Source organism: Pocillopora damicornis, chromosome 3 (genome assembly GCF_964200805.1).
Source record: "Pocillopora damicornis chromosome 3, jaPocDami1.2, whole genome shotgun sequence".
NCBI lineage: Eukaryota > Metazoa > Cnidaria > Anthozoa > Scleractinia > Pocilloporidae > Pocillopora > Pocillopora damicornis.
In genome coordinates, this window is record NC_142672.1 from 4312100 (window position 1) to 4338377 (window position 26278).

The following is a 26278-nucleotide window of genomic DNA, read 5'->3' on the forward strand; positions in this document are numbered from 1 at the left end:
TTTCCTCGTGTTGTATCACGGGTAATTGTGACGCACTTTTGTCGGCCATATTGAAAAACTTCAAGTTTCGTGAGAGAGCAAGAGGCTTTCTGGCGTGAAATATCTCGCTCAGGATGTTTTCCACCAAATGTTTATCGCCAGGCTTTTCAAGATTTCTATCTGCTACCACTACCCATGTTGCACAAGCGCTAAAAGGTACTCCTGCTGCTGTTATTCCTACGTTTGAGACGGTACAGAGTCCGCCGGTAGCTCTAACAAGTCAATCGCTTGTAAAAACTATCCCAACTGGAAACATGGTCGCCACAACGACTCACATTGGTAAGGAGCGACTTTCAAAATTTAGTTAGAACTCTGAGCTGATCGTGTGCACTGGTGTGTGGCATACTTTAATCCATGACATTATTTTCTCTTCCCGGCGTTTTGAAATAGTCCGATCAGAATATTGAAGCTAATTATGTAATGTTGAGCCAGTGGACCTCTCTAGATTGATATAGCGTCCTTTGATATGGATTATTCGGTTTAAGTTCAAGGACACTAATGGAAAAGCACTGTGAAATTAGTCAAGAAATCGTGCCAAGTTTCCACATTTTGAAAACTTATGAATTTGTCGTAACCTTGCAAAGTCACGAAATTTTAAATCGTTTACGAAGATTTTCGTTTTACATCCGTTTGCACATATCACATCTCTTTCAAAATTTTCCTCACAATGAAAAGTAAAATTTTATTTATGTTCCCCAATTAGTTGAAATGCCAAGTAACTTTGACACTCGAGTAAGGTTCTTGTGTAACATGTATGCTTTAGTGATTTGCATTGTGTGTTGTTAGGGAATATTATGCATGTGGAAGGGGCACAAACTAACCCCCACTGAGCATGCAATTTTGAGAAATTCACCACTTTGTTGGCCACTCTGTAGAGGCATGTCTTGATTGGTTTTCCACAAGACTGTCTACAAATGCTTGTAGTACCATTGTTCTTTCACTTGTTGGTCTAATTCAGGAGTTAAGTAAAAGAGGGGACAACAAGGGTCCATTTCTTGAACTAAGATATATTTTATGGGTGATAAAACATTCAGGAAATTTTGGAAATTTGTATTTTTTGGGTTTCAATAAAACCTGTCATTGGCAGTCTATCATGCTGTTTTTTCAGCCTGTGTGTACAGGGTCTTGTGTTTCTGTTACTAAAACCAATATAGTCCAGGTTGCAATGTACAAAATTCTGCTTTACAACCACTTCAGTTTTTTTGGTATTCAACTTTGTGTAATCAAATGTTATTTATGGTAAAATTGGCTGAGAAACACTTTTATATGTTTATAATTAAGTGGTTGTTTCAATGTTTGCTGGTTGAAGTGATATTTGGTGCTATCAAATTAATCTTTGTAGCAAAATATTCATTACTCTGATTTAAACTATCAACACAGGTAGGACACAAGTACGTTTCAGCCACACGGATGTGTCAATGCCTGACTTCAGTGCATACAGAAGAGATGTCTCTCAGGATCCAAATCAGCCAAACACATCAGAAATCAGTCGGCGAGCCTTCACATATCTCATGGTGGCTGGAATGGGTGTGGCAGGCCTACATGCCGGCAAGAATGTTGTGCTGGAGTTTATTTCCACCATGAGTGCATCAGCAGATGTTTTGGCTATGGCAAAGATTGAAGTAGATCTTTCAACAATCCCTGAAGGTAAGATATTTCATTCCAAATGGTTGAATTAAACTTAGGCTAAGTTAATGCATGATATTACTGATAAACTCTATTTGTGAAAAGTTGTTGGGAGCAGCTGCCTTGCTTAGACCCCATGTGGATGTCTGCATCAAGATTTCAATGTAGTTCTATCTGGACTAAATTTTCAATCAGTTGGTGTTAGAAATCTAGAATTGTATTGGTTTTGTTCCACTCTGCTCTTTGATTTGTCCAGAAAGCTTGCACCTCCTTCTGAACCCCTGAGATTATGAACATAAACCAATCATGACTTTGTCACTCATGTTTTCCTGCTCATCAGGTAGTTTGCATGTATGTACATGTACTTTATCTCTTATTGACTTGTTGTGAAATTTACCTTTGTATTGAATGGCTGTTGTGTTTACTTAAGAGTTCCCTAATAGAGTTTGTCTAATAAAAAAGTTTGTCAGAATATAGAGGTCTCACTGATCTCAAAAACTAAATTTTTACTGTTTGCCCAGGAAAGAACATGGTTTTCAAATGGCGTGGAAAGCCTCTGTTTGTGCGTCGGCGCACAGCTGAAGAAATTGAAGAAGTCCGTAATGTTGATCTTGCTAGTCTGCGAGATCCTCAAGATGATACTGAGCGTGTAGTGAAGGATGAGTGGCTAGTTGTAATTGGAGTCTGTACACATCTTGGTTGTGTTCCAATTGCTAACTCTGGCGAATATGGTGGCTATTACTGTCCCTGCCATGGATCACATTATGATGCTTCTGGAAGAATCAGAAAGGGACCAGCTCCACTCAATCTTGAGGTAACAAAGCAGCAAGAAAGATTGTTGTAAAAAACTCTTCATTTCTTTGTTTTCATTCATTTTTTTTTTCAATCATGATGTGGGTACATATGTTGCAGATTCAACTTACAATTTTCTTTGTTTGAGGACCAAGTGCATTAGTTACCATGTTTCTTCATTGCAAATAATATTCTTTAAACAGTGATGATTCTAACAGTATGTGGGACTTGTGTATTATATTAACTTTGAGTAACACCTAGCCCATATGCTAGTTCAAAATTTAGCTTATTTAGTTTCCATTTATGCTCATGATACTTGCAACTTAGAGAATCTCTGGGCTCACCAATGAGGACTCTGTGAATCAGTAGTAGAGCATCGAACTCCATTGACCCAAGTCTGAGATTGGAACCCCTTTTGAGGGAACAGGATCACCTTGTCTCTCACACAATGTCTATCTTTATATCTTATTCTTGCTGTGGCTGGAAGCTACCTTGAAGAAGTTAGATGACTAGTTTTTTCATGGAGTTTAGTCTGTTATGATTATTATTTCATTGTTATGGTATTTAGTTTTTGGGTATGGTTGTCTTAAAATGATGTTTATTCATTCACTCATTCAAAATGCTATTTTTCTTGGTTTAAGGGACTTATTGTAAGCACTTTCTTGCATCACATCACATCATATTTGTCTCAGTTTTAAAATCACAATTCTTATTTCCAACATTCTGCTCCATTTTCAGATTCCTGAGTACAACTTCCCAAATGAGAACACAATGGTGGTGGGATAGACAACTCATCTCTTGAATCTCAATTTACATGTACCAGCCATTTTTTTTAAAAGAGAAACCAATTATTGTACAGTGGATGTGATCAATTTGGTGGAACATAGTAATACTAATGAGACAATTATGGCTTTGAAAATTTTGGACTTGTGTCTCTCTGTCATGGAGTAACACTACTTGAAGTGTGTGACAGACACGTTTGTCTAATCAGCGAGCTTACTGGATTTGTCGCTATGATGAAGTGTATTATTTTGAATAAACAATCTTATGCTATGAGTTGTTCTTACCTCCTTTCTGTGTAGTCTCAGTGGGTAGATGGGGACGACTAATGAGGGAAAGTGAGGTTATACGTAAGATTTGTGTTCAACCATTGTTTGGTTGATATTCCATCAAAATCTAGATCGTTTTTTTTTTTTGCCTTACTGCTGCTACCTCAAGTCAGGGGTAAGAGATGTAGGCTGAGATACTTGTTGTTTTATTTGAGCTGATGAGCAGTGACCCCAGTGATGTGAAACTCAATCAGCAAAGTCATAAGAAATGGCGCAGGTTGTCTCTTGAGACTTTGCTGCTTGTGGTTTATGACTCCCAGTTTCTTTAAGAAACTTAGAAATTAGTAGTGTAGTACGTCCTCTTTGTTTGCACAAAGACGATAGTAAGGTCACAATTTTCTTTGAGATTCAAATTCTAGTTGCAATAATAACACAATGGATAACTGGAAAAATCGAAACTATTACAGAATGGTTTTGCTTCCAGCATTATCAAATTCAATATCAGCTTCTATTTATAATAAGGATAATTTGGTTTGATCAACTGAGTTCAGACCGTAAAGAGAGTGTGAAACTAACGACTTCGTCAAAGTGAATCGAATCAAACGATGAACTGACACTCGAAACCGTGGCTTTAAAATCTCAGCAATATACGATTCACATCATCAACTCTGTTGATAAAACCAAATTAACTCGTAATACATCCCACCGACGCAGCACAGTTTCTCTAGGACCTGAAAATAAATTCATGAATTTATTTTCAGGTCTTATTTTCAACTTCTAGCTCAGTAGTATTCATAGCTGCGAGGATCTCTTAGATTCGCTCCTCCATTGGTTTATGGTCGCTGTGGAATTTAACGCTACGAAGTCCCTTTTTTTTTTAACACATGACGGCGCTTTTTTCAGTACGCTTTTCATGCGAAGCAAACGGTTTTGGGTGCATTTTGAACCGTCATGTGGCGGATCCGTTAAAACTGGAAAGTTTGGTATGAAAGCTAGTTTAAAGCGCGGACAAAACTGCCAGCTATGCAGGCAAGGGGTTCGAGATCTTGAAAGGGAATCCAGGGCCTGAGAGACTGATTTAGGTGATCCCTTCCCTTATCTCCCCCTCTTTCCTTAGAGAAAAATTACCATATTTAGACATGAAGTGGAAATACATACTTGTTTACTTACGAGGGACATTTTCTCATCATTTTGACGTTCATGTATCAGGGATACACTTAAATAGTCACAGAAATCCATCACCAACGTGCCGGTGCTACGGTAACCATGCCTGACTCCGAAGGATTGATCTTATTAACATATATAATCGAAAATCACCCAGCGAGTTTACTCAATTCAAATGTGATGTTTAAACATCTGTAGTGTTTTTGTGCCACGGTTGTGACAAGAGGTTTCTTTTTTTGCATGTAGTTACTATTTTTACAGAATCCATGTATTTCAACTGGACTAACTGTTCACAGAGTTGTCATAATTATGGTGAGGATTTTGGTTCACCCATTTCTGAATAACGCGGCTGAAAAAAATATCATTTGGTCTATAACAATGGACAGTGATTTGAGGTGAGTCCAGGGCTGATTTCCAGTGATCACATGCAATTTCTAACTCGAAGCGACTTATTGAATTCCGGATCCCCACGAAACCCTCGATTATTTCGGCAATTTTCGCTTGAATCATTCTTCGGTGTTTCACATCTGAGTTCTTGCTGCTAGGGAAAACAAACGAAATCTTGTCGATACTTTGAAGTATTGTTAACTTCAGTACAAACGTTTTTGAGACGCAGGCGGCCGCCAGAAGTTAAAATCCCTCTGATGGTACTGACTACACCTTTTTGATCCGCTCCGATCCGGTCTGAAATGCTAAAACGACGACCTTACTGTCGATACATTGGGGTCCAGGTGCGCCAGAATTAGTTTCATTCTTCTTCCGGTTCCGGTATCAAAACCGTCTCTGCTCTTAATATAAGCTTAAACTTAGAAGTTCTTTATGTTTAATTAGGAGATCCAGCATTAGAACAATGAATGCGAGTGAACGTTTGTTAGGGATCGTAGAGATTTTCCCTGCATTATGATGACCAACTCACTCTGGCGGAGACAAACACATGCAAGTTGTTTCGTGGAATTTTTGTGAAATTAAAATGACCGGTAGAGGAGAGTAGAGGCTAAGAAAGTGTTCTTGATCGGCTCTAAACAACAACTCAGTGTAACGAATTTAGCGAGGATAACATTCTTTCAAATTACATTTGCCTCCAGTGTCAACCGTAGACGATTTGTTTATATTTGTTTAGAGATAGCTGAATAAAAAAATAAAATAAAACAGAGATTTAAATCAATTATTATCACTTGGCGTTCAAATGCGAGATAAGAAAAACCACAATTTTGCACAATCGGGCCTTTAATTCCTAGTAAGTTCACAGCATTGTTTTTACCAAGTATTTCGCGCTGATGGGTAGCAAAAACTCTGCAGCAAGCTGGAACATACTTTAGCCATCATGGATAAACGAAGAGTTAGAATATTGTGAACAGTGAAGAAAACTGTGTCATCAAGAAAAACTCGTAAAGCAAAAATATAAATTAGCTGTCGTGCGCGTGCGTTTTCTTCACGTATATTTGCATTATTCACAATGACAAATCTAATATTGGTACTATAGCATTAAATTCACATTCATATTTGTCAATTACTCCGAAAATATTTTCATCCAGCATTTAATATTCATAACATAAGGGTCTTCAATTGTATCTTTGTTTTTCTATTTTTTTGTGGTCTCTGGAGCCATTTCAACGATCAAAATTTCTTTCTCAGATTGAATTTCTTTCGGCACTTTACTTTTCTCCCTCCTTTAGAGGAAATATCTTTATTTGTTTTCTTAACCACTCAAAGGGGATGATATTTGGGAGATTTTGATGAGTCATCTGGTCTCATCTTGCCGCACAACTTTTGACAAATAAAACCGGTTTTGGAAAACATTTCGAAGTGGTATTAGCAGGTTGTTTGTGCAAGCCATTCAGAATTTTTTCTTTGTTCCACGCTCGTGACAAGTCGAAAAAAAAACATCTTTCTCTAAAAAATGGTTTGTTTGAAAACTGACATCTTTCCTGGTTAAATAGCTTTGTATCACTGACTGAAAATAAATGAGCTATTCCCGGCAGTCTCTTAGAAAACTGTTTTGTCTTCACAGTTGATCAAACAGGTTTTTTTTTTTAACACGTGCAGAAGAGTTCCTTTCTTATCGATCATATATCGGGTTTAGTGGGTTATTTACATTCGGTATTTATTCAAAACAAAGTGGTCACACGAGAAGTCTGGGAATTTTCAGTGTTGATACCTCGCGGGCAAGTCAGTGAACAAGTTTAACTTACTACACTCGGATATTTCAGGTGTATGAAGCCCTTGCTTTCAGAGAAATAATGAAAAACACAGGTCAGTGCATTGCGTTTTCAGTTCTGATTAGCAAATCAACTTAAAACACAGGAAACATTCCGTTTGCAGCTTCATAACATCCAGTTTTCCGTGTTTCCTCGTCGCGTTTTCAGGCTCAAGAAAATTACCACTTAGACAATCAAAAGGTGCAAATTATGATTAAAAGCGGTATCAAGTTAACATAATACCATTATGAAATTTCATTTCATTTCGGAGCATTCATCTTCTCAGACCAACAATGCATGTTCAGGACTCCCGCTAAACATAAATACAAAACAGGTAAAACAGTCGTTGATTGTTTCTCTTTGGCGATGCTCCACCTGACTGGGGTACCTTTGACTTTTTGAAACACGGCAAGTCTTGGTCTTATGTAGGAGTTTGCCTACTTCGAGTTCTAACATATAACAAACAGCAGTTCTACCAAAGAAGCTTTCAAATTATCTCTGTGATAGTTTACTGAATGCCTCTCTCAGGGATTAATTTTAGTCGCGGCTTATTTGTCGCGTTAATGAATTTACTATCACAAATTCAAAGAGAAATAGCATCTACCGTTCTAGTAAAATCTTAAGTCATACGGGGAAGTTTAAGATCATTGTATAATAAGCGGGCAAATTTTCTGAAAAGAGCAATGAAACGGATTAGTGGCTGTTCAACCCATTGACAACTTGATTCCGAATTGCACGAGGAATGAACGAAAAATACATATTTCAGTATTTTCATAAGTGAATAAGACCACATGACGATCTAAAGAGTGAATTCAAGGAAGAAAAATAGGAGGGAGGAAGTAGTTTCACTTCACTGTCATGCGTTGTTTATTTAATTTTTCGCTTTTTTCCTCTACGTAATGGAGTTTTCCTCGTTCTACTACGGCAATGCTGCCACAAAGTAAACTCAAAAGAATTGACGGGATCTTGTCACTTCGTAGTCCAAAAATAGCATTTTCCGGTGAGCAGATGTTTGTATGCCAAGGGAAAGTGACAAATATGTTTCTTGGTTAAAGTTCTGAGGAACTTGCTTGCTTTCAGCTGTGTAACATATGTTTTTCTCTTCAATTGATAAAATAACATAGGACAGTTTGAATTGATACGAGAAAGACCATATTATGAGTTTAGATTTAAGCTTTCGTTTTTAGCCGTGTGAGAGAAATTCTCTCAAAAACTTTTGAGAGGAATCTCCAGAAGGCCCTTGTTCTCTCCAAATTGCTTACTCAAAATATCTACCGAGAAGTTCCCCACATTCATATGCATACGGAATGTTTGCTCGCCACTAAATTTTTACTTTTCTGTTCGATTTTTATTTATTTCAAGTTGTCTTCAGAAACATGAATAATCTTTCTAATGAAAAGTGAGCCTAAAGCACTTCTTGACCAATGTCATAAACATCTCCCACGCTTCACAACGAAAGAAAAATTTGCCAAGAGATTATAAACTCTTGCCTTTGCCGATAGCAAGATTGCCAATTTACCTTCTTAGAAGTTAAGAGTATGAAACTAAAGTTTCAATCTAGTCAAATGTTTTTTTGGGAAAAATACGATATTTTCTGAATTCACAAGAGATTTCAGTAACCCTTTTCACTGCTTGTTAGAATGAAAGAACAAGAAATAAAATTATTAAGAAACTTCTGGAAACTGTGAAAGACGTTTCTTTGCCGAAATAGTCGTTTAATCCCAAATTGAAAAAAACATTGAATTTTATTAGTCTTTCAAATTGATAACTACACAATTTCCTCAAAAACACAGTGCTTTAGGCTAACAGACAGAGCTTCCTTTTTGCATGGGATAACAAACATGATAACTTGAAATTGCAAGCCCTTTTCAAAAGCTTTTATTGCCAGTTTTTAAAAAAGGAAAGTTTTTATCCCAAGATATTGAATTCATGCCTTAATCTGATCATATATAAAGTACCCATTCAATTTGGAAACCGAAGTGGCCTGGTGTTTTATTAGGAGCGTCGTAGAGAAAAAACTGTGTCTCCGATACGAGTTCAATGTCACGTTTAAATATGTTTAAAAAAAACGCCCTTTGAAAAAAACGAGAGAGAATTTTAACCAAATGAAGGAACTCGTGGAAGGGATACTGTTGTTGTTATAACTGAAAAATCAACAATAGAAGTTTTATAAATAAATCCATCTTAGATACCTTAACAATTTACTTTTTCATTTTGCTAACACTAACCTGCTCAGTCAGAGCTAGTTGAGCAGCTGCTCGACGGCAGACTATAAGGTTTTATTTTTATTAATATTCTTTTCATGAATACGAAATCCATTAGCGGTTTGACCAAATATTGAGTGTTGTTTTTTTTAAACAAAGTCTGAACTTCAAAGTGCAATATCAAAATAGATGTTGAATTGGAAAAAGGGTTCGTGACGGTGGGAAATTAAAAACGGCTCAAAAAAACGCGTATCATTCGAAAAAAAAAATAACAGAAAGGAAAGAGTGAGGTGACCTGAGCTTCAACATGTCAGCTAACGCGAAGTTTGAAGGTAAACATCTTTTGTTACGTACGCTAATTCAAACATAGACCTTTTCGGCTCAAACGAACGCAGTTGGAAACATGCAGTTAAATTAAACAAAAAAATAAATAATTTGTACGGCTATCTACATAACTAGCTGAGGAAAATTCCAATTGTAGGAAAGCAAATACAATTCGAATTCAGAAAAATCCAAATGCTTTTATTTCACTTGCGTACCTTGGTACAAATAGCCGGCAAACTGAAAAGAGACTAGTCGCGTTTTGTACCTGTGAGGATGAAACTGCATCGTCTACAATATGACAGAAGAAAAATTGTGATAAACTCCTATAAATATAGCGTATATTTTGGGGATGGCTTTTAAAAGATTCCGTTATCTTTTCGAAAAAGTTTTTCTGGATTCAAAGTAGTTTCTTTTCGCAGTTTGCGAAGAAACTATGATTTTTGACACGTCTTTTGCGATTTAGGAAGCTCGACTGTCATTTTTCGCGGAGGTCATTATTTGCCATTTTTTACATCTTGATAAAATGGTGGCGGAAATGGTGCATACGGTTACTTCGTTTTACGAGTGAAAACGAAGAAATATGATCGCATTTTATCGTTTGTTATTAGTGTTCATGAATAATTTATCTCACTTGGAACTTGTTGTAAAGCACCTCGAAAAGATCTTATTCTCTCAACACTGAAATTTCCATTCCCCAGAGATGATACCGTTTACCGACCTGAAAAAGTCTTATGTCTGCCAAACAAATATTCCATTCAATGACACTTCACTGAATGATCGCGTGCTTAAATTTTCCCGAAAATGATTTGCATGGGTCAAATTTCGGGCGAGGAGAGTAATAAACAGTTTGGTAAGCTGGTTGCAATCCATTTTAATTTAGCCTTTCAAAAAACTGTTCTGTTTCATACAATAACTGACCACAGTTGATTTGAAATAAACAAAAGTCTGTCTCCGCATAAATCATTGCGTCTACAGCCACTCAATTTTTTTTCTCTCCTCGCCGAAAGCAATCCCCCACGAGAGGCAGGAGATGGAATGGGCATTTATTTTTAGTCAGAGATCATCATTTTACAAGCCAAATATTCTTCGTTAATTCAGAAAAAATAATTGGACTATGGTAGAAAAGACTGAGATGGCTTTTACAGCTGCTTTTTAACGGGTAAAATTACCTAGGGCGCTTTCCGTTAGTACAAAGTGACTTTTTCGACCGGTAATTCAAGCAAGACTAAACGATTTCTTTCGAGTGTTGAATAACTGATATCCCTGCAGTCTAGATTAGTCGGTTACTTCTGATCGACAAGTTTGCATGTAGTATGAAACAGGCCTGAACTAGCACACCCTCAAATCATCATGAATTTTTTCCTCAACCCAATTAAGCCTATTTGACATAATTGAGTTAGCCAAACTGGAAATTATCATATGAAGGAGGCGGCGCCTTAGGAACCAACCACATAGGCGCCGAAGTTTTTGACTGAACTGTCAACCAAAGGCAAACTAATTCTTTTTAACAACATCTATTCGTTAACTTCATTCTCAAATGAAAGATGCCACAAATATCTCAAACTTTGTATCATTATTCATGTAAAATCAAAACTATTGCTGTGTTTCATTCGCGGTTACAGCCGTATGTGATCAGGTTGTGCTAAGTGTTTTTTTCATATGACCTCCATTTTCTATTTCTTTCACATAACTACTTAATTAGCCATGAAACTCCTGTATTAGATGTAACGTATTTCATACATAAAGTCAGAACAACTCTTACTTAATACCAAATTGAAAAAATTCAGCGCCATAAGTGTTAAATTCAGTTAATATTTAATGCCGATCTATTATGCCGAGGACTCAAATTATAAAACAGTCTCTGCAAAAAATTACCAATTATTCTTGTGGTGTAGTTTATATGGCTTTGATCGATACAATTTTCATTTTCTCTCTCCCAGCCGTATAGCGGACAGGAATACATCAATTATTGTGATGTGGTTTCAAAGACCTTATTAACATACATTATACCATGTATGTTAATAAGGTCTCCCGTCCAAATAGCTCTTATTGGTCTTTAATTTGACCACATCAATTATCGTAGTATTGGCGAGATGCTAGACTAAGTATGCACTATATTTTACTTAACTCACGGGCTGAAACTAATATTATCATCACTTCAGTCGAGTATCACGGGCCTCCCTGGATTGAGCATTTAAGTCACGCAAGAGAGGAAATCCTCTCCTGGGTCACGAGAATAATGGAAATGATCACCAACTAAAAAAGCTCCTGATTGTTAAATAATTCTCCTTGTCAGCACCCTAGGAATTGTACAGAGAACAGCAAGGAGAATACACACACTGATATTAGCGTGTGAAGGTTAAACGTGAGAATATATCGATTGTATTAAATGTACACCCAGCGGTGTGAAGGAACTGTGCGACTAAATCGAGTCACTCGAGGAAGTTGGTGGGAGAAAATGATTAAAACCTTTAAATGATTTATTAGTTACACACCTACGCCAATGTAATTACAAATAGATAACCCCAGCCATGATTATTCCAAGTATTTATTATTCGCTATTATCTTCCACAAATTTAGCCCATGTGATAATCACATTAATTTGTGAAAACAGTACTTTCCATTTTAAACCGATGAGAAACCTGAAATTTTTCGTAACGGATGATTTAGAAAGAAAGTAATCTCGGGGCTAAAGATACTAAAACAATAAAGTGAATAAAAGGAAATATTCTTTTATTAGTGCATGGTTTACAGCAATGAATCATATTCAAGGGAAGATGAAAAAGTGAGGAGAGTATCATGTTGGCAGGTGTCAGAGTTTTATATAATTTTTTTCCAGTTATTGCGTACTCAGCCTGATTCGTATTTCGCGTGTGTTATATCACGCGAAACTGATGTCAAACCAACAATGTTCACTCTCATCGTGTTTCAAAGTATTGTACATTGTCAATATTTCCGAATAACAGTTGTAATCATAAAAATTACCATTTCCTTGATTGTGATTGGTATATATCGGACAGTTCAATAGACCAATCACATTCAAAGTTATCGTTGAAATCAATCAATCACATTCAAAGTTGTAGTTAAAATCAACCAATTACAACCTTAGTTTCAATCACCATAGAAACAATGCAGAGACTCCTAAATTTTCCCTTTCTTGGCTATTCTTTTTTTCTCGGAAATTGTATTTTTCAAACAATCATTCGATGCGGTATTTGTGATATCCAGAATAATCAAGGTATTGGTAGAGGTTATCAGCCGAAGCCGAAGATAATAAACAAATCGGACTCCCGCTTCGCGGTCGTCCGTATGATGTTATCGCTCGTATGACGACTAAATTCGACTCCACTCAGTCCTATTACCATTACGTATTATTTGTAACTTTCCTTAGACGCCTTGGACGATCAATGAAAAAATATGATTCAAATTCTTTTACTAGCTTCTATCACTAGCCCTGATCCCGCTTGCTTAGCTGGATAAACAAGCTTTCCAAATCAAAGCGCAATCTTTTCAATGCGTTGACTTTTGTAAATAGTTCCTGAACTACAGAATACCACGAGGCGTAATTACAAATTAATTTTGCAAAAATTACTCTTCAACATTTGCTCTATGAATACACAACCTGTTCTGTATGATGGTTTGTATAGTTTGATCTCACACCTGGTTGGTCGAGACAAAATTTACAAACACAGCCTGAAACACTAATGGTTTATTTGGTCACGTCTCGTAGGCAGCACATGCGAAGATCGTATTCAACTCTCGCCTTAGTGTTAAATACCTTGGCTTCTGTATAAATGTTGAGGTAACTCTGTATAGATAGTGAAACTAACACCAAATGCTAAGCGGTCACTTTGGAGACAGAAATCCTAAAGAAAAATCTGTATGCCTGTCAAAAGTTCATTGAGCGAGGACTGTTGATTTTCAGAGGTAGGGAAATACTTTTTGTGTATTATTACCCTGAACAAAAACACAAAAAATCAAAAAAGATAAAGTTTTTTGCTAAAGAAAGAAAATAAATGTATCATTTGATGTTTGTAGGAAAGTTTTATAGTTAGCAAAGCGAATCATCATCTGTCATGCCAAGATGATATGTTGATAATGCTGAAGACATCGGTTTTGACAAGATTATAAAATTTCAGCGAAACTGATATACGATATAGAATAAGCTTACCCTTAAATTAATAAACTAAAAGGAAATTTTTTTTCTCCCATAGCGAATGCTACTTTAATTTGCAGAACGGCAAAGACAGAATTCTGCATCTTACACAAAACCAAAAACGTATGAATTTCAATACGGTTGCAAGATAATGAGATGAAATCGAAAAGCAGCTTACAGCTTTAACCCTTTTAACTCATCAGAAATTTAGAATTGAATTTTTATGATGTTGTGGAAAGTTCAGCTGCATGTCGCCAGCGATGCTCGCGCTTTGATAATAATCTCTAACGGAGGCACATCTAACAAACGGATGGTTATAATTTTCAACAAAAGATCGATGATTGGCTAAGTTCTTTGATAAAGCGATTACTAAGTCATGCAATTTATGCTATAACTCTATATTAATTTTCTTTTCCATCAGCTTTCAACAAAGTTTTATGACATATCTTTACCAGCTGTAGTCATTTGCGTCAAGATCTATACAATGTTTTAGTGAGAGTTGGCGCCAGAGAAACAGTTTCGATTTTATCCTAGAGATAACTGTACAGTTAAAACAGGGAGTTACGAACTGTTAACTCTGTATACAGCTTATCCAAGTTAAGAACATGATAATGCAAATGAAGATGGTAACTTTTAACCCCGGTGATTCTGAGTGATGGACGTTGTTATTCAGTGAATAACCAAGATATTACCCGTAAAAAGTTGAGTACGTGTTTAACTCAGCTCAAATTGTAATATCGTAAAGAGATTTGAAGAAACTTGAAGAGCAAAATTTCTTCACCTCCCTTCAGTTTCCAATTCTGATGCACAACTCCAAACCTGGAGAAGTGCGCTAATGTTGCACTAGCGGCACCTGAATTTAAACCTGAGCTAATGGCTTCAAATGCAAATTCGATTGCACAATATTTTTGTTCTAACTTTTTCATCACTGAAGTGCAAAAACTGCCAGCTAATAGTGGATTTATGTCTGTAATCACGCATGATCATTTTCAACTCGTGGAAGAATTCAGTCACGAGGATTATGGTAATTTATTCTCAAATTTACCCTGATACTAAACATTCTCATCAAAAAGCTCTTATAAAACAAACTAAATGTACGAAAATGACTGTTGATCGTGCAAAAATGGTAATTCCTTATTAATTGTTAACAGAATAACTGAAATTCAACACCAACACCGATAATTCGAACCCCTGCAATAACCTCAAACGTTTCCCTCCGGAGTTCGAGTTGGCAGGGTTCTACTGCAGTTGAATCCCTATTCAGACAGTTTTCTGTTTGAATAAGTCTGTTTGCTCGATTTCTTTACGTGATTACTTATTTTTTTTCGTTTTCCTTAGAAATTCAAGTTTCTTAATCTGCTGTAACGGTTAACTTTCGTAAGTACAAACTCACGACATTCTTGGTGAGTAAAGTGCCCTGCGCTTAAAAAAGGTAAACAACATCCAAGGCAATCGAAGGAAAAATCTTTTTATGCTGAACCTTGTTAAACACCTTGATGGAAGAGAATCTGCCCACACAAAATTTCTTGTAGCATTGCGTATGCGTTCTTGAATTCGTTTATTAATTATTAACGACGAATTCTAAATTTAGAGCCTGATTGACAAGCATACGCTTGCGTCAATGAACCTTCTAAGTTCCATTCGTTTCCTTTCGTTGAAAAGACTTCAATTACAGGTTAACAAAACATCGTACTACATTCTTCAAACACTCCTGGCAGTTTTTTTATCTTTCTTATTACTCTGACCATTGATCGAATACTAAACATAATCTTTTCAACACCTTAAAAACGTACTGATTGAAAACATTGAACTATGATACGAAAATAAGCACCGTACGACCCGTCAATTACGACCCGTCAATCGGAAAAATAAAAAAGAAGAAAAAAACTACTGATGCACTTTATGAAACAAAGAATTTTTACTCTGAGAGTCTGGTTTAAAAGAAATTCTTCAAATAGACTTTTAAAACTGGAGAAAATATTTTAGAGCGGAGGTAAAAATCGCAAATTTACACCAAAAGCAAAGCTATAATTTCTAGAGTAGAAATACCCAAACCAAATCAGTTTACCCCCACCTCACTATCCCTATCAAACCAAAGGGAAACGATGGGCAACGAATTATTATATAGGAAGAGAAATAATGGCCTCTCATGACTGTATGCAAAATCAAGCCGCAGTTTTGTTATCGCTCCGACTAACGTGTGCACACTGCTGCTGAACAGGATACAATGCTTCTACGTAGAGGAAATCGCAATATACATCGGCAGGCAGCAAAACACTGAAGTCGTTAAATTTATCTCGAAAGTGCGGCCGGAATGTAAATCATAACATCAACATCGTCAAAGAAATCATTTAACTCCGTTGGAAATACCGAAGTAAAGCAGAAAAAGACCAAGATATTTCTACACTATTCATTTTCAATTTCTTCTTGTGGCATACCCGTCTACAAATTTAAAGTTATGAAAATGTTCTTGTTTATTCTCTCATAGTTCCTCCCATCCTATCGAACCCTGGTTATTTTACAGGCTTCATGCTGCTGAAATTGCATCTTACCTGCCAGGGTCAAGGCTTTATTTGACTCTCATCGTTTTTTGATGAAAATTTAAATCCTCAGAGCTAAGACAAAATTTTCGCTCAGAAAAATAAAAGGAAAACAAAAGCAAACAGCCGGCCAAATTCCGAGGTGCACCCCTCAGTAATTTACATAAATTTAGAGCAATTTTGCTTTTGAAGTTTCATATAGGTCAAGAAACTAAAAAGTTGCTATGAACTGATTGTTTCTGGTAAACAATTCGAATTTAAAACGAGCGCCTTTGGTACATTTGGAATCAGCCTTTACACTGTTTTACCGTCCAGTTCGTTTCGTTTATGTCATGTTTTTCTTCAATTACATCTCCGTTCTCACCTGCAGCAGTCTGAACGATAATTAAGATAAACATCCATCGAAATTAGGAATTATGATTCGTCTTCTAGAAAATGATTTTTTGTTGGAAAACGTGCATAGCTGTTAATGTTAATTTTACTTTCCATCACCGAGACCTTTTCTTTGTGATGTTGTTGTTGTTTTTCAATGGGAGAAGTTTTTTTCAATCCATATCAGATAAAATACAATGGTAAGTTTTTTGAGCTCTGATATTTATGTTTTGGATATCAAAAGATTTGAAAAGACTTCTTTGAACAGTGTAACTCATTAACTTACTCCGGCTGAACGGCCGTGTACTTATTTCATGGGACCTTCGCTACCAAGGCAACCGATGAACGACGGCAAAATTGAAAACCTATTGAACGCGAAAATATCACAATTGTAGTTTGAACACTGAACTAGCTATTGAATACTGAAACCTCGAGCACTACCCGCAGGCATAAGAAAGCGATTTGAATCAAAACGGGTCCATATATTTTTTGGCGTTCTGTTGAGTATTGCAAGTTTCTATGTTTGCTGTCGTTCTCAAAGAATAATCTTTTCCGCTATTTTACAAAGAAGTAAGGTATAATTTCTCAGAAATAGAGTAAACAAATTCTTCCATCTTGCCTCTTTGAATGCAAACCACGGTACTTATACAATAAGACTTAAAGATGTTCATTTAAGGTATTGTTGCGGAGGTGGTAAAAATCTCCTTGCCAAAGACATCGTAAAGATAGCAGCTGGTACGAGTCAGTGAAGTCATTAGAAGTTTGCATTTAGGCGTAAAATGTGCTAAAAATCACAGATAATGAATTGAAACAAGAACAAGTTGCCTGAACGTGGAGTATATCAATTTAATAAAAAGCACCTATTACTTAAGATCTTAACAAGAAGAGCCTGCGTTGACCAATTAAATTTGAGATGGCCCGGTGACATCAATAGCTCGCTTGCCCGTTGAATGGATCCTTGACGAAGTTCTACTGAACATGTTTGATTTTGTTTGATATTTTGACCTCACACAACTCAAATGTACGAGAATCATCAATCGAGAATGGGCACGTTTTTAAGGTAAAATGGGCGAGAAAATCTTTCTTAAAACGCGTCTCATTTTTTTTCTCTGTTTTTTTTTTTTTTTTATTTTTATTAATTTTTTGTTTTCGGTAAATTTGTACTGGTAAGATTTCAGGAAGCAATAGTGGGTGCCGGTTCTCCACCTGGCGGGCGAATTTAGCGACGGAAAAATGATTCTTGTCGATTCTATAGAAAATGTCGGCGGGGGTTTTTACTGATTTACGGTAGCTAATTCTATTTTTATTATGCTATGAAATGAGACTATAACAAAGAAGGGAAGGCAGCTGCAAAGCAATCGAGCGTACGACACTTCATCGTGCCGAGAATGAAGACGTGAATTTCACTTTTGAAAGAATTGGTTAGAACTAGAGTTTTCCTCTAACAAAAATTATCGTTAAAAACGCAGGTAGGTACGAAATTATGATACTTTATATCAGTCCTTATCTTAAGATGCATAGGCAAGTGATATAGATCTGATTAAAGAGAAATCACCGCTTTCGGAAAGAGAAAAAAAAAAGATAAGGTAAAATTGTCCGAAATTTTCTGTTTGAAATTTAGTACCCCGAAATTTTTAAACTTAGACTGATGTGAACTGAACGCTTATGTCAAACAACAACAATACGAATCTGAAATTTTCAGTCGCACAGGAAAAGCGCGCAATTTTTAAATGGCAATGATCAGTGGTTGTTTGACAATATTTAATTGCTTCATTCGTATCTCGAGGGCCTCCTTCGTAAAATGATAGAAAATATTATGTTACTGACACGGGATGTGTGATCAATTTCACTCGATTATCGTGTAACTGAACAAAACTAGAGTCTTGTTGCTATATGCATATTTACGATCAGTTCACAATGCCCACAGCAACCGCTTTAGTTAGATATAGTAAGTCACTGCTAAAGTGCCCCAGAGAAAGTGTCTTAGACAGTTGGCTCGTTAAGTTCTGTTTGTACACCTGTAAAAGTGAGATTTTATTGAGTGCTTTAAAAGCTAGTCGTAAACAAAGCGCTCGGCACAAACAACAAGAAAAGAAATACGTGCTGCGCTGTACTTCGCGTGCTAAAAACACATTTAGCTACGCAAAGGCGTCGTTAAAGATGAATTTATTCAAAAAGAATCTTCATTTGTTTGTTATTTGCAGGACAAATGACTCCAATTCAGTTCCTACAGCTTTCATCAATTAGAGTTTTTCAGAAAGGTTCGCTCACATCCGAGAGAAGCGATTTAAACAACCCGCGTGCATCATGTCGGAAAAATCAAGGCTATCTGCAATAGTTCGTTACTTTAGAACGCTGAAGAAGATGGCCATCCCTAACAGGAATACGAAACAAACTGTGATTCTCGACCGCGAAATTGTGGATAAAATACTTCGGCCAATCCACGTTCTGACAGCTTTTATCGGACATAAGAGCAAACATCATCCGATCCTCGGCACGTTGGGGCTGATACTTTGGGTCGTGAATTTAGTCTGCCACTTTTCGCTTGACTTTTACGAAGCTGCTCATATTTTTGGTTGGGCGTGGGCTACAGCAATAGGGTTGTTCTTCATTTCGTTCAGTTCGGGAACATACTTTTTAGTCCGAGATACACTTCCATGGCTGGAAGATGGACTGGAGATTTTGAACGTGGATGGAAATTTTTCCGAGACGTTGGAAAAGGCGCGTGGCATCGCGGCAGTAAGTAAATTATATTTTTCCAACACTTACTAATTTATTTTCTATTCAGCCATGTCTTAAACATCCCATCAAATGTTATGTTTTTTTCTCTGACGCGCTTCAAGTGCGGTTTCAAAAAAATTACATTTAGAAATGCAAAATGACTGACACCACTTGACTTTTTAATGACTCTGTCGTCGGCTAGTTTACATTTTTTTCTTGAGAGGCTTTTAGCCTGCTCTGCGCTTTTTTTTTTTTATGGAATTTCGTGAAGCGCGCTATTCAAACGCCAAAACCTGCCTTTTAATTTAATGGAAGCATGGTAATATTTGCCGAGATGAAAACTCGTTTTCCGTAACTTAGCCATTTTGCTTTCCACAAATTTGACCGTCATAAATTTACTTGATTTGTTCTTGTTACTAAACGTAGGTTATTAAAGATATTGATTGGTGTTATTCGTAATAAATTCTATTATAATAAAAAAGCTCTGAAATGCTTTGAAACCCTTTGAAAGCTTTTGAAGAGGCTGAATCATTTCATCTGTCAATGGCCATCGCTCGCCATCAGCTATTCTACTATGGAGTTTGTTCTCAATAAAATTGTACTAGGCAGCTGTCAGATAGAGAATTATCTATTTTCTTCACAAAAAATCCTCTTCAAACAACTCTCATTTCAATAACAATAAGATAAGTCAGTGAATTCCCGATATTTCCGTCAAATTATATCACAATTGAGAATATCTTTATTGAGTTTTGTGGCGAAGAATATCAAAAACTTTGGGTGAGTAAACCCAGGAACAAGGTGAAACATTTAAATTCTTTAGCTGAATATTCATAGTTGCAAAAACCCTCGCAACAATAGATGCTAACACTATTGCTTTTATTAACGTCATGTGTCTCTAAAGTCGGTGCAATGAAAAATAAACATTTCAAAATCTTGTAAATTGAAACTCCACTAGGTCTGCGCTTGAAACATCGTGTATCATTTGGCCCAATGACAAAATAGCATTACAAAAAAGAGAAAATCATAAATTGGATCTTGCCATCTAAATACGATCTCCAAACAAACGGTTTTTGCTAAGCGTGCACTCGTCATCAAAATTTATGAGCATCAAGAAGTAAAGAGAATATTTACACAATCTTGATTTTGAACGTCTAAAGCAGCTTGTAGTATTTGAATAACCCTTCTCAATACTTTAAATAAATAACTGCCTCTTCAGAGCAGCTCTATTTACCCGCTCTGTATTTCGCCAAAACAAAGCACTTCTCCAATGCACGAAATGAATTGTTATTACCGTGAAAAATGATATATTGAAGCCCGGTACAAAAATTAAAAAAAAGGGATTTTTTTTTCTGAGTAAGTCTACCAGGGTATCAGAAATATTTATTCTCAAAAATTTCACTATGAGCCGCTGAATTTTAAGAAAGATTGAAATAAATTATAGACCGACTTAAAGCACTCATATAAATTCAGAGAGATTGTTATGTATTGTATTAGAAACATGTCAGCGTGAATCTTTTCAATAATGTTGTATATTTAATCAGCAAGTTTGTATAATTTCCTTAAAACGGCCACTGATGGCTATCTCGAATCTAACCCAACTGAGAATTTCAAGAAACCCACGTAGGGATTACATTTTATTCTTTAAATCTTTTTTCTTAGCTTTGATTCTATTATCAAGATTTCTAAACATGTAGAAAATATGACCCTCTTCTTAAACAAAATTTGAAACTTGCACTTCAGTTTTTATTTCGGGGTAAATTTTTTTTTCAACTGATTTTCAATATTTTCAACCCATCTTAATGAGGAGATTCTTTCCAGATGAGAAAACCTTCCAGAAATCACTTGCATTTCTATTGCTCGATGCCAAGGACACAGCAGTTATGCACCTTCACTCTGAACTTTTTATTCAACATTTATTTAATATTTCTCCAGAAAAATCTTTCGCTGCAATTGAAAAAATGCTAACGGGTTTGATAACGTTTTAGTAATCAACAGTTCTCTTCAGTAGCACTTGTATCTATTATTTAAATAAAACCTCGTCAACTTATCAGGGAAACAGACTATAGCGTTGTCTAAAGGTCTTTTGGGAAAACTAGTTTTTGGGTACAATCCGTGCATTATGGGTTTTTTGTGCCAAATTGTGCACAGATCATTCTCCTTGGATTGCATAGCTTTCAAAGTTGTAATTATTACCATTCCCACCTCTACGGAAATTAAAAACACATTCACTCTATATCCGAAAAACAATAACGATATCCTAGGCGTTTCTGAGTAATGCTTTCATATTTGTTTGCAAATAATGATTAAAGATAGTTCTAGGTTCATATCTACTTCTTGCGTCATAACTTTCAACTTGTTCAGGTATTGTCTTTTGCTGTAAAATGATTTATCCTGTAAAAAAAGATGACAATTTTTCTTTGGAAGATGTGGATGAAACATTGAATTTCAGATAAGGATACCAGAATACTTATTTAGCTAAACTTTCATCGGTTTTGAATCAGATGAAATTTCAATCCGTTCTATTCCTCTCAGGGCTAAAGCGAAAAGAATAACAAAACTTGAACATAGCCATTTAATTAAGCATCATTATTTGATTCACCCCAATCTGTTAATTACTGACAGGATCAAAGGAATTTTATGGCAAACGTGACAGCCGAGCAGCGTTTTACTGCGTTTTACTTAGTAGTAATAGCGCCAAATATTACCCTTTGGGTGTTAAACTACTCACATTACCAGTTGAAAACTAATCAAGTCAAAGTAAATGGACTCATTAGCACTAAACAGCTACAAACTAGAGTCGCTAATTCTTTGCGCAGTTAATGGAACCGTAGGATTAAGGCTTTGGAAACTCTCATGAGCAGCACAGTGAACCAATTTGAAAAACAATGTACCTTTTTTGTTGTTTAGCTCGCTAAGAGAGACTCCAAAAAAATTCAGCCCCTCCGCCGCTAAAGAAAGATAACAGTGGAATAGAAATAAACAAGGAACATTTAACAGAGATCAAAAACTGGGCTGATGGTCTTCAAAGATAACAATTCCCAAGTCAGTCTAGGATCTTTTAAAAAATAATTATTGCAAAACAGATAAGATGAATAAGCAGCTTTTCAGATTCATGAAATGGCAACCGATATCAAACTGATGTTTACTCTTTAACTAGTATTTACTTTGATTTGTAACTCAATGTTTGCCAATCCCCAGAAACTGCCGTGGTTATTGCCCGCAGCTAGCATATTGGCGGCATGTGGTCAATACGTGTGTTATTTCATCGACAACGCCGTACAGCTTGAGATAGGAAGGCCCTGGTTATCAGTCCTGCTCAACATCGTAAGAGTGCTTAGTTTACTTCACGTTCTGTATGGCTATATATTGTTCCTTGTTATCGTCCTGTTCACTATGTATGTCACTGGAGCCTCCATGAAAGAATTCAGAGGTAAGAATGAAAAAAACGCTTTCCGATAGCGCATTAGATCATATCCACATGTATTTTGCGCTATATAAGTAATAAATTATTATTTTTTTTAAATTATTGTAAGATTCAGGTATTTCTAGTACCTTCAACTTTCACTCAAAGGTGGGAAGGATGTTTATTACAAAAACTGCGGTATTTAACAAGGATTTCCAGCCCAAATTTCCAGTTTTACAAGGGTTTCCAGCTCTGAGAAAAGTTGTCGACCACACACATATAAACTTACGATAATTTTTCACATGCGTTTGGTTTCGCCAATCAGCTGCTGACACGTCACTCGCATTTCGCCCCACTCTGTCAGGTTGACGAATGAATGGCAAAGCGTTAATTCCCCATTTATTATAATCTATTTAAAACCCGGCGGGGGTGAGCTGCATTTACAAAAACTTCATTTGGGTGAGTTTCAGTTCAGAATGTTAATCCATGGTCAAAAAATCCCAAGTAAGAACATTTCATTAGAGAGTTTATGAACAATTATGAGAGACGGTCACCACTATGAGTTACATCATGGCTTAGGGAAATAAAAAGGAGGAGGAAATTCGCTCGACTTAAGCCGGTTACACACGTAGCGATTTTATTCGCCGACGCGAATCACCAATATCTGACATGCCATGCAATCGCACCGGGAACATCGGGTGATTTTTGCCAATCCCCGTGATCGGCGTAAAAAAAAACGATAAAAAAAGTGTGTCACTGACCTGAGGCATTCGTGAGCAAGAGCAACGACATCGTTAACACGTGAGCGAGGAAATTCTTTCTTCTTTGAAGAAGGAAGAGAATTACAAAAATAGTTATGTTTTTTTTCAGATGGTGTGGAGGGAGAGTTTCGTGAACCGAATGTCAGACTGACCTTCCGTGAAGCAGTGCAGTTGTTTGAACATCGGTCACAGTTTATTAGAAGATCATCAGATGCATGTTTGGTAAGGGTGCATTATTCAAACAAAATGGCATTTGCAAACTCTTACAAACAGAGATTTTTTTATTGTTACTGATCCACAGAAACTACCGTGGTTATTTCTTACAACCAGCATATTAGCGGCATGTGGCACTGAATTTAATAGCGGAGCTCGCAGCGCGTTAAGTGCGCGCGCAACAAAGCCCCAACGTTATTCGTGTTCCTGCAAGTGTAAAATATTCAGCAAACAATCGAAAATGCGGTAAATTCAAGAGCTCCGTTCGTCGATGTCTTCTATCGTGGTAATCGGCTTTTTTTATCAGACATTTAATCCGTTACTTATTGTTTTCTGTTTTATAGTTCATGCTATGTAATCTCGTCCTGACCACCGTTCTGTCATTTGTCATCAACGGCTACAACTTTCTTTTCTTCAATCGCCGAGCCATCTACTTGTGGTTTGCACTAGTACCCTCGATCTGGAGTGTAGCACCGTTGATCTTAGCAGCGTGGGCTACAGAGAATTACCAGGCCTACGTGGCATCTGTCGTGAGATCCTGGGGTGAACACCCAGAATCGGACGAAAGCGAGTCTGAGGAGGAAGATATGGAAGAATACCAAGAAGCTATGAAGAAACTGAGAGTAAACCGCTCACGCAGCGTTTTGATAGCCAGCACAAATTTACTGAAGACGCTTAAGCGCAAGAGACTTATTCTGCGCCAGGACAGACGCATGTCACTTGCAGCCCAAAGGCGGGAATCTCAAGTAAGCGAATCCAGACCCTCTCTAACAATCGATGATCAGTCGCCAAACGTTAATTATCGAAATCTCCTTGAAGTTCAAAACCCGTTGCGATTGATCGATATGGAGACGGGAGGCGAGGAAGACACCTTTTCGGAATCACGACTGCCTTCGACTTGCGTCGTGAATTCGGGTTTCACGATGAACTCAATGAACGGTGGCAATGTTCAGAACAAATCAAGCAAGAAAAGAAAATTTAATTTCAAGTCGTATGTTATGTACTTACAAGGACTTATCAAGGAGGTGGGTTTTTCTGTCGGAGGAATGATCCTTTCTTGGGAAAAGGTGTCCAGTATCGGTATTTTGTGGGTGTCAGTGTTAGCGATCTTTATTCAAGAAATCGTGTTTGGAAACAGAAAGAGCACGCTGCTTACATGATTAAGATAAAACAACCGCTGTACATACATGTGGTGTGACCCTACAAATATTTATTGACGTGTGGAAAAGTCGTCATAGAGATGAGTAAACCTAGAGAATTAACTGTCACAGTTTACCCCCGGAAAAGAGGCACTTTAAGGCCGAAAAGTGCGCCAATCCAAGATCAAACATGAGGCGAGAAATGGCCAAAAGCTATGACGTATACCACAGAAACAAACAATTACTCAAATCACATCATGGAGTAAATCAATTGCAAGAGCTGAAGAACCTTCGCTAGTGTTCCACCCAGCGAACCAAACACTGTAATACCTAGCCAAGTGGTCGTTTTCGTCTACTTACCTCCAGGTTGAAATCAAATAAATATTTAACAGCGCGTTGCGAAATTTCAGAGAAGATTTATGCGACTTGTAGTGCTTCTAACGTACTCCACTACTTAACATAATGGCTAGTAACTAACATGAGTGTATGGACGGTGGTTTAGTGGCTAACTAAATTACCAAATCATAGAGGTAATATCAAAGAAATCAAAGAGCAGTAACTCTTTTTTTAAAGAAATGGAAAAGTAAAAACAGAAAAAAACACTGAACAAATTGAGATAAATCAAAACAAAGTGAAAAAAACACCTGGAATGAAAAAAAAATTAAAAAAAACACTAGGTGTGAATGCAAATCACAATTCGTTGCATAGAATATTCATGGTTGCTGGTTAGTTTTCGAGTTCAAAGTGAGCCCTTAGACATATACATCGATCACTCAGAACCACAGATTTCTCTCTAACTGGCGTGACATGAAAATTCCATCAAAATCCGATAAGATTCAGGAGGCTGTTGAGTCCAATAGTTCGTGTGATTTGTGAACTGTTTTAATATTTGTTAGAGGAGGAGCACAATAGTTCTAAGCCTTTTAACCAACCCGCACGAGTAATAGAGCCTGAAATAATTTTTAGCACCATTCGCTTCCACTTGTTTTGAATCCAGCGTTAGATTAATATTACTCTTTTAAACTTTAAGCATAGAGTGAAAACACAGTTTCATAACCGATGTATTTCATACTTCATACTTCATAAACTATTACCTGACGGAGGAACTTCAAAATATTTGGAATCTTTTTCTTAACTTGTCTTGGATCCTCGCTGCAATTTATGACTAAATAATTCAATTGTCACTTTTGCCTAAGGTCTCAAAAAAAATATGTTCTAATAAAATCAAAGTCAGTTCTGGTAGGTAAAGGGAAGGTCTTCACTCGAGCCTTGTGGCCCAATTTATTGAGGCTTATAACGGTTTCCGTAGCATAGGGCGACCAGGGTAACTTTGCCTTTTCCTAAATGGGATGCCGGTCAACCGCCACGTTACCTCCGCTACAATATTTCGTCAAGCCATCCTGACAGTTCGATTGTAAACATCTGTGTTCCTGGGTGGAGATGGGAACTGTAATAATATGCAGTCTCGCTCAGACTCAACACAATGACCAAGCCTGGTCTTGAACCCAGACCTCTCGACCTGGAGTCCAGAGCGTGAACCGTCTCGCCACCGCTTCTTCCACACCTTCTGAGAGAAG

General features: G+C 36.9%; 2 protein-coding genes across 9 annotated transcripts; both read left to right on the top strand.

Moving 5' to 3' along the window:
• Positions 1 to 34: 34 nt before the first annotated feature.
• Positions 35 to 3510, top strand: LOC113679456 (cytochrome b-c1 complex subunit Rieske, mitochondrial). The gene is made up of 4 exons (XM_027196412.2): positions 35 to 318; positions 1420 to 1686; positions 2187 to 2479; positions 3196 to 3510. Exons 1-4 carry the CDS (start codon positions 114 to 116, stop codon positions 3241 to 3243), a joined length of 813 nt encoding a protein of 270 aa, XP_027052213.2. The 5' UTR covers positions 35 to 113; the 3' UTR covers positions 3244 to 3510.
• Positions 3511 to 4838: 1328 nt separating this feature from the next.
• Positions 4839 to 25943, top strand: LOC113679489 (uncharacterized). 8 transcript variants are annotated; one of them, XM_089201159.1, is made up of 5 exons: positions 4839 to 5065; positions 18669 to 19203; positions 22384 to 22615; positions 23459 to 23571; positions 23907 to 25943. In XM_089201159.1, the coding sequence occupies exons 2-5, from the start codon at positions 18772 to 18774 to the stop codon at positions 24720 to 24722; spliced, it is 1593 nt and encodes a 530-aa protein (XP_089057285.1). In that variant the 5' UTR covers positions 4839 to 5065; positions 18669 to 18771; the 3' UTR covers positions 24723 to 25943. The 8 variants fall into 8 exon arrangements, with proteins under 8 accessions (XP_089057285.1, XP_027052252.2, XP_027052251.2 ...); XM_027196451.2 differs by lacking the exon at positions 4839 to 5065 and adding an exon at positions 6774 to 6923; XM_027196450.2 differs by lacking the exon at positions 4839 to 5065 and adding an exon at positions 9207 to 9404.
• The last annotated feature ends 335 nt before the right edge of the window (positions 25944 to 26278 follow it).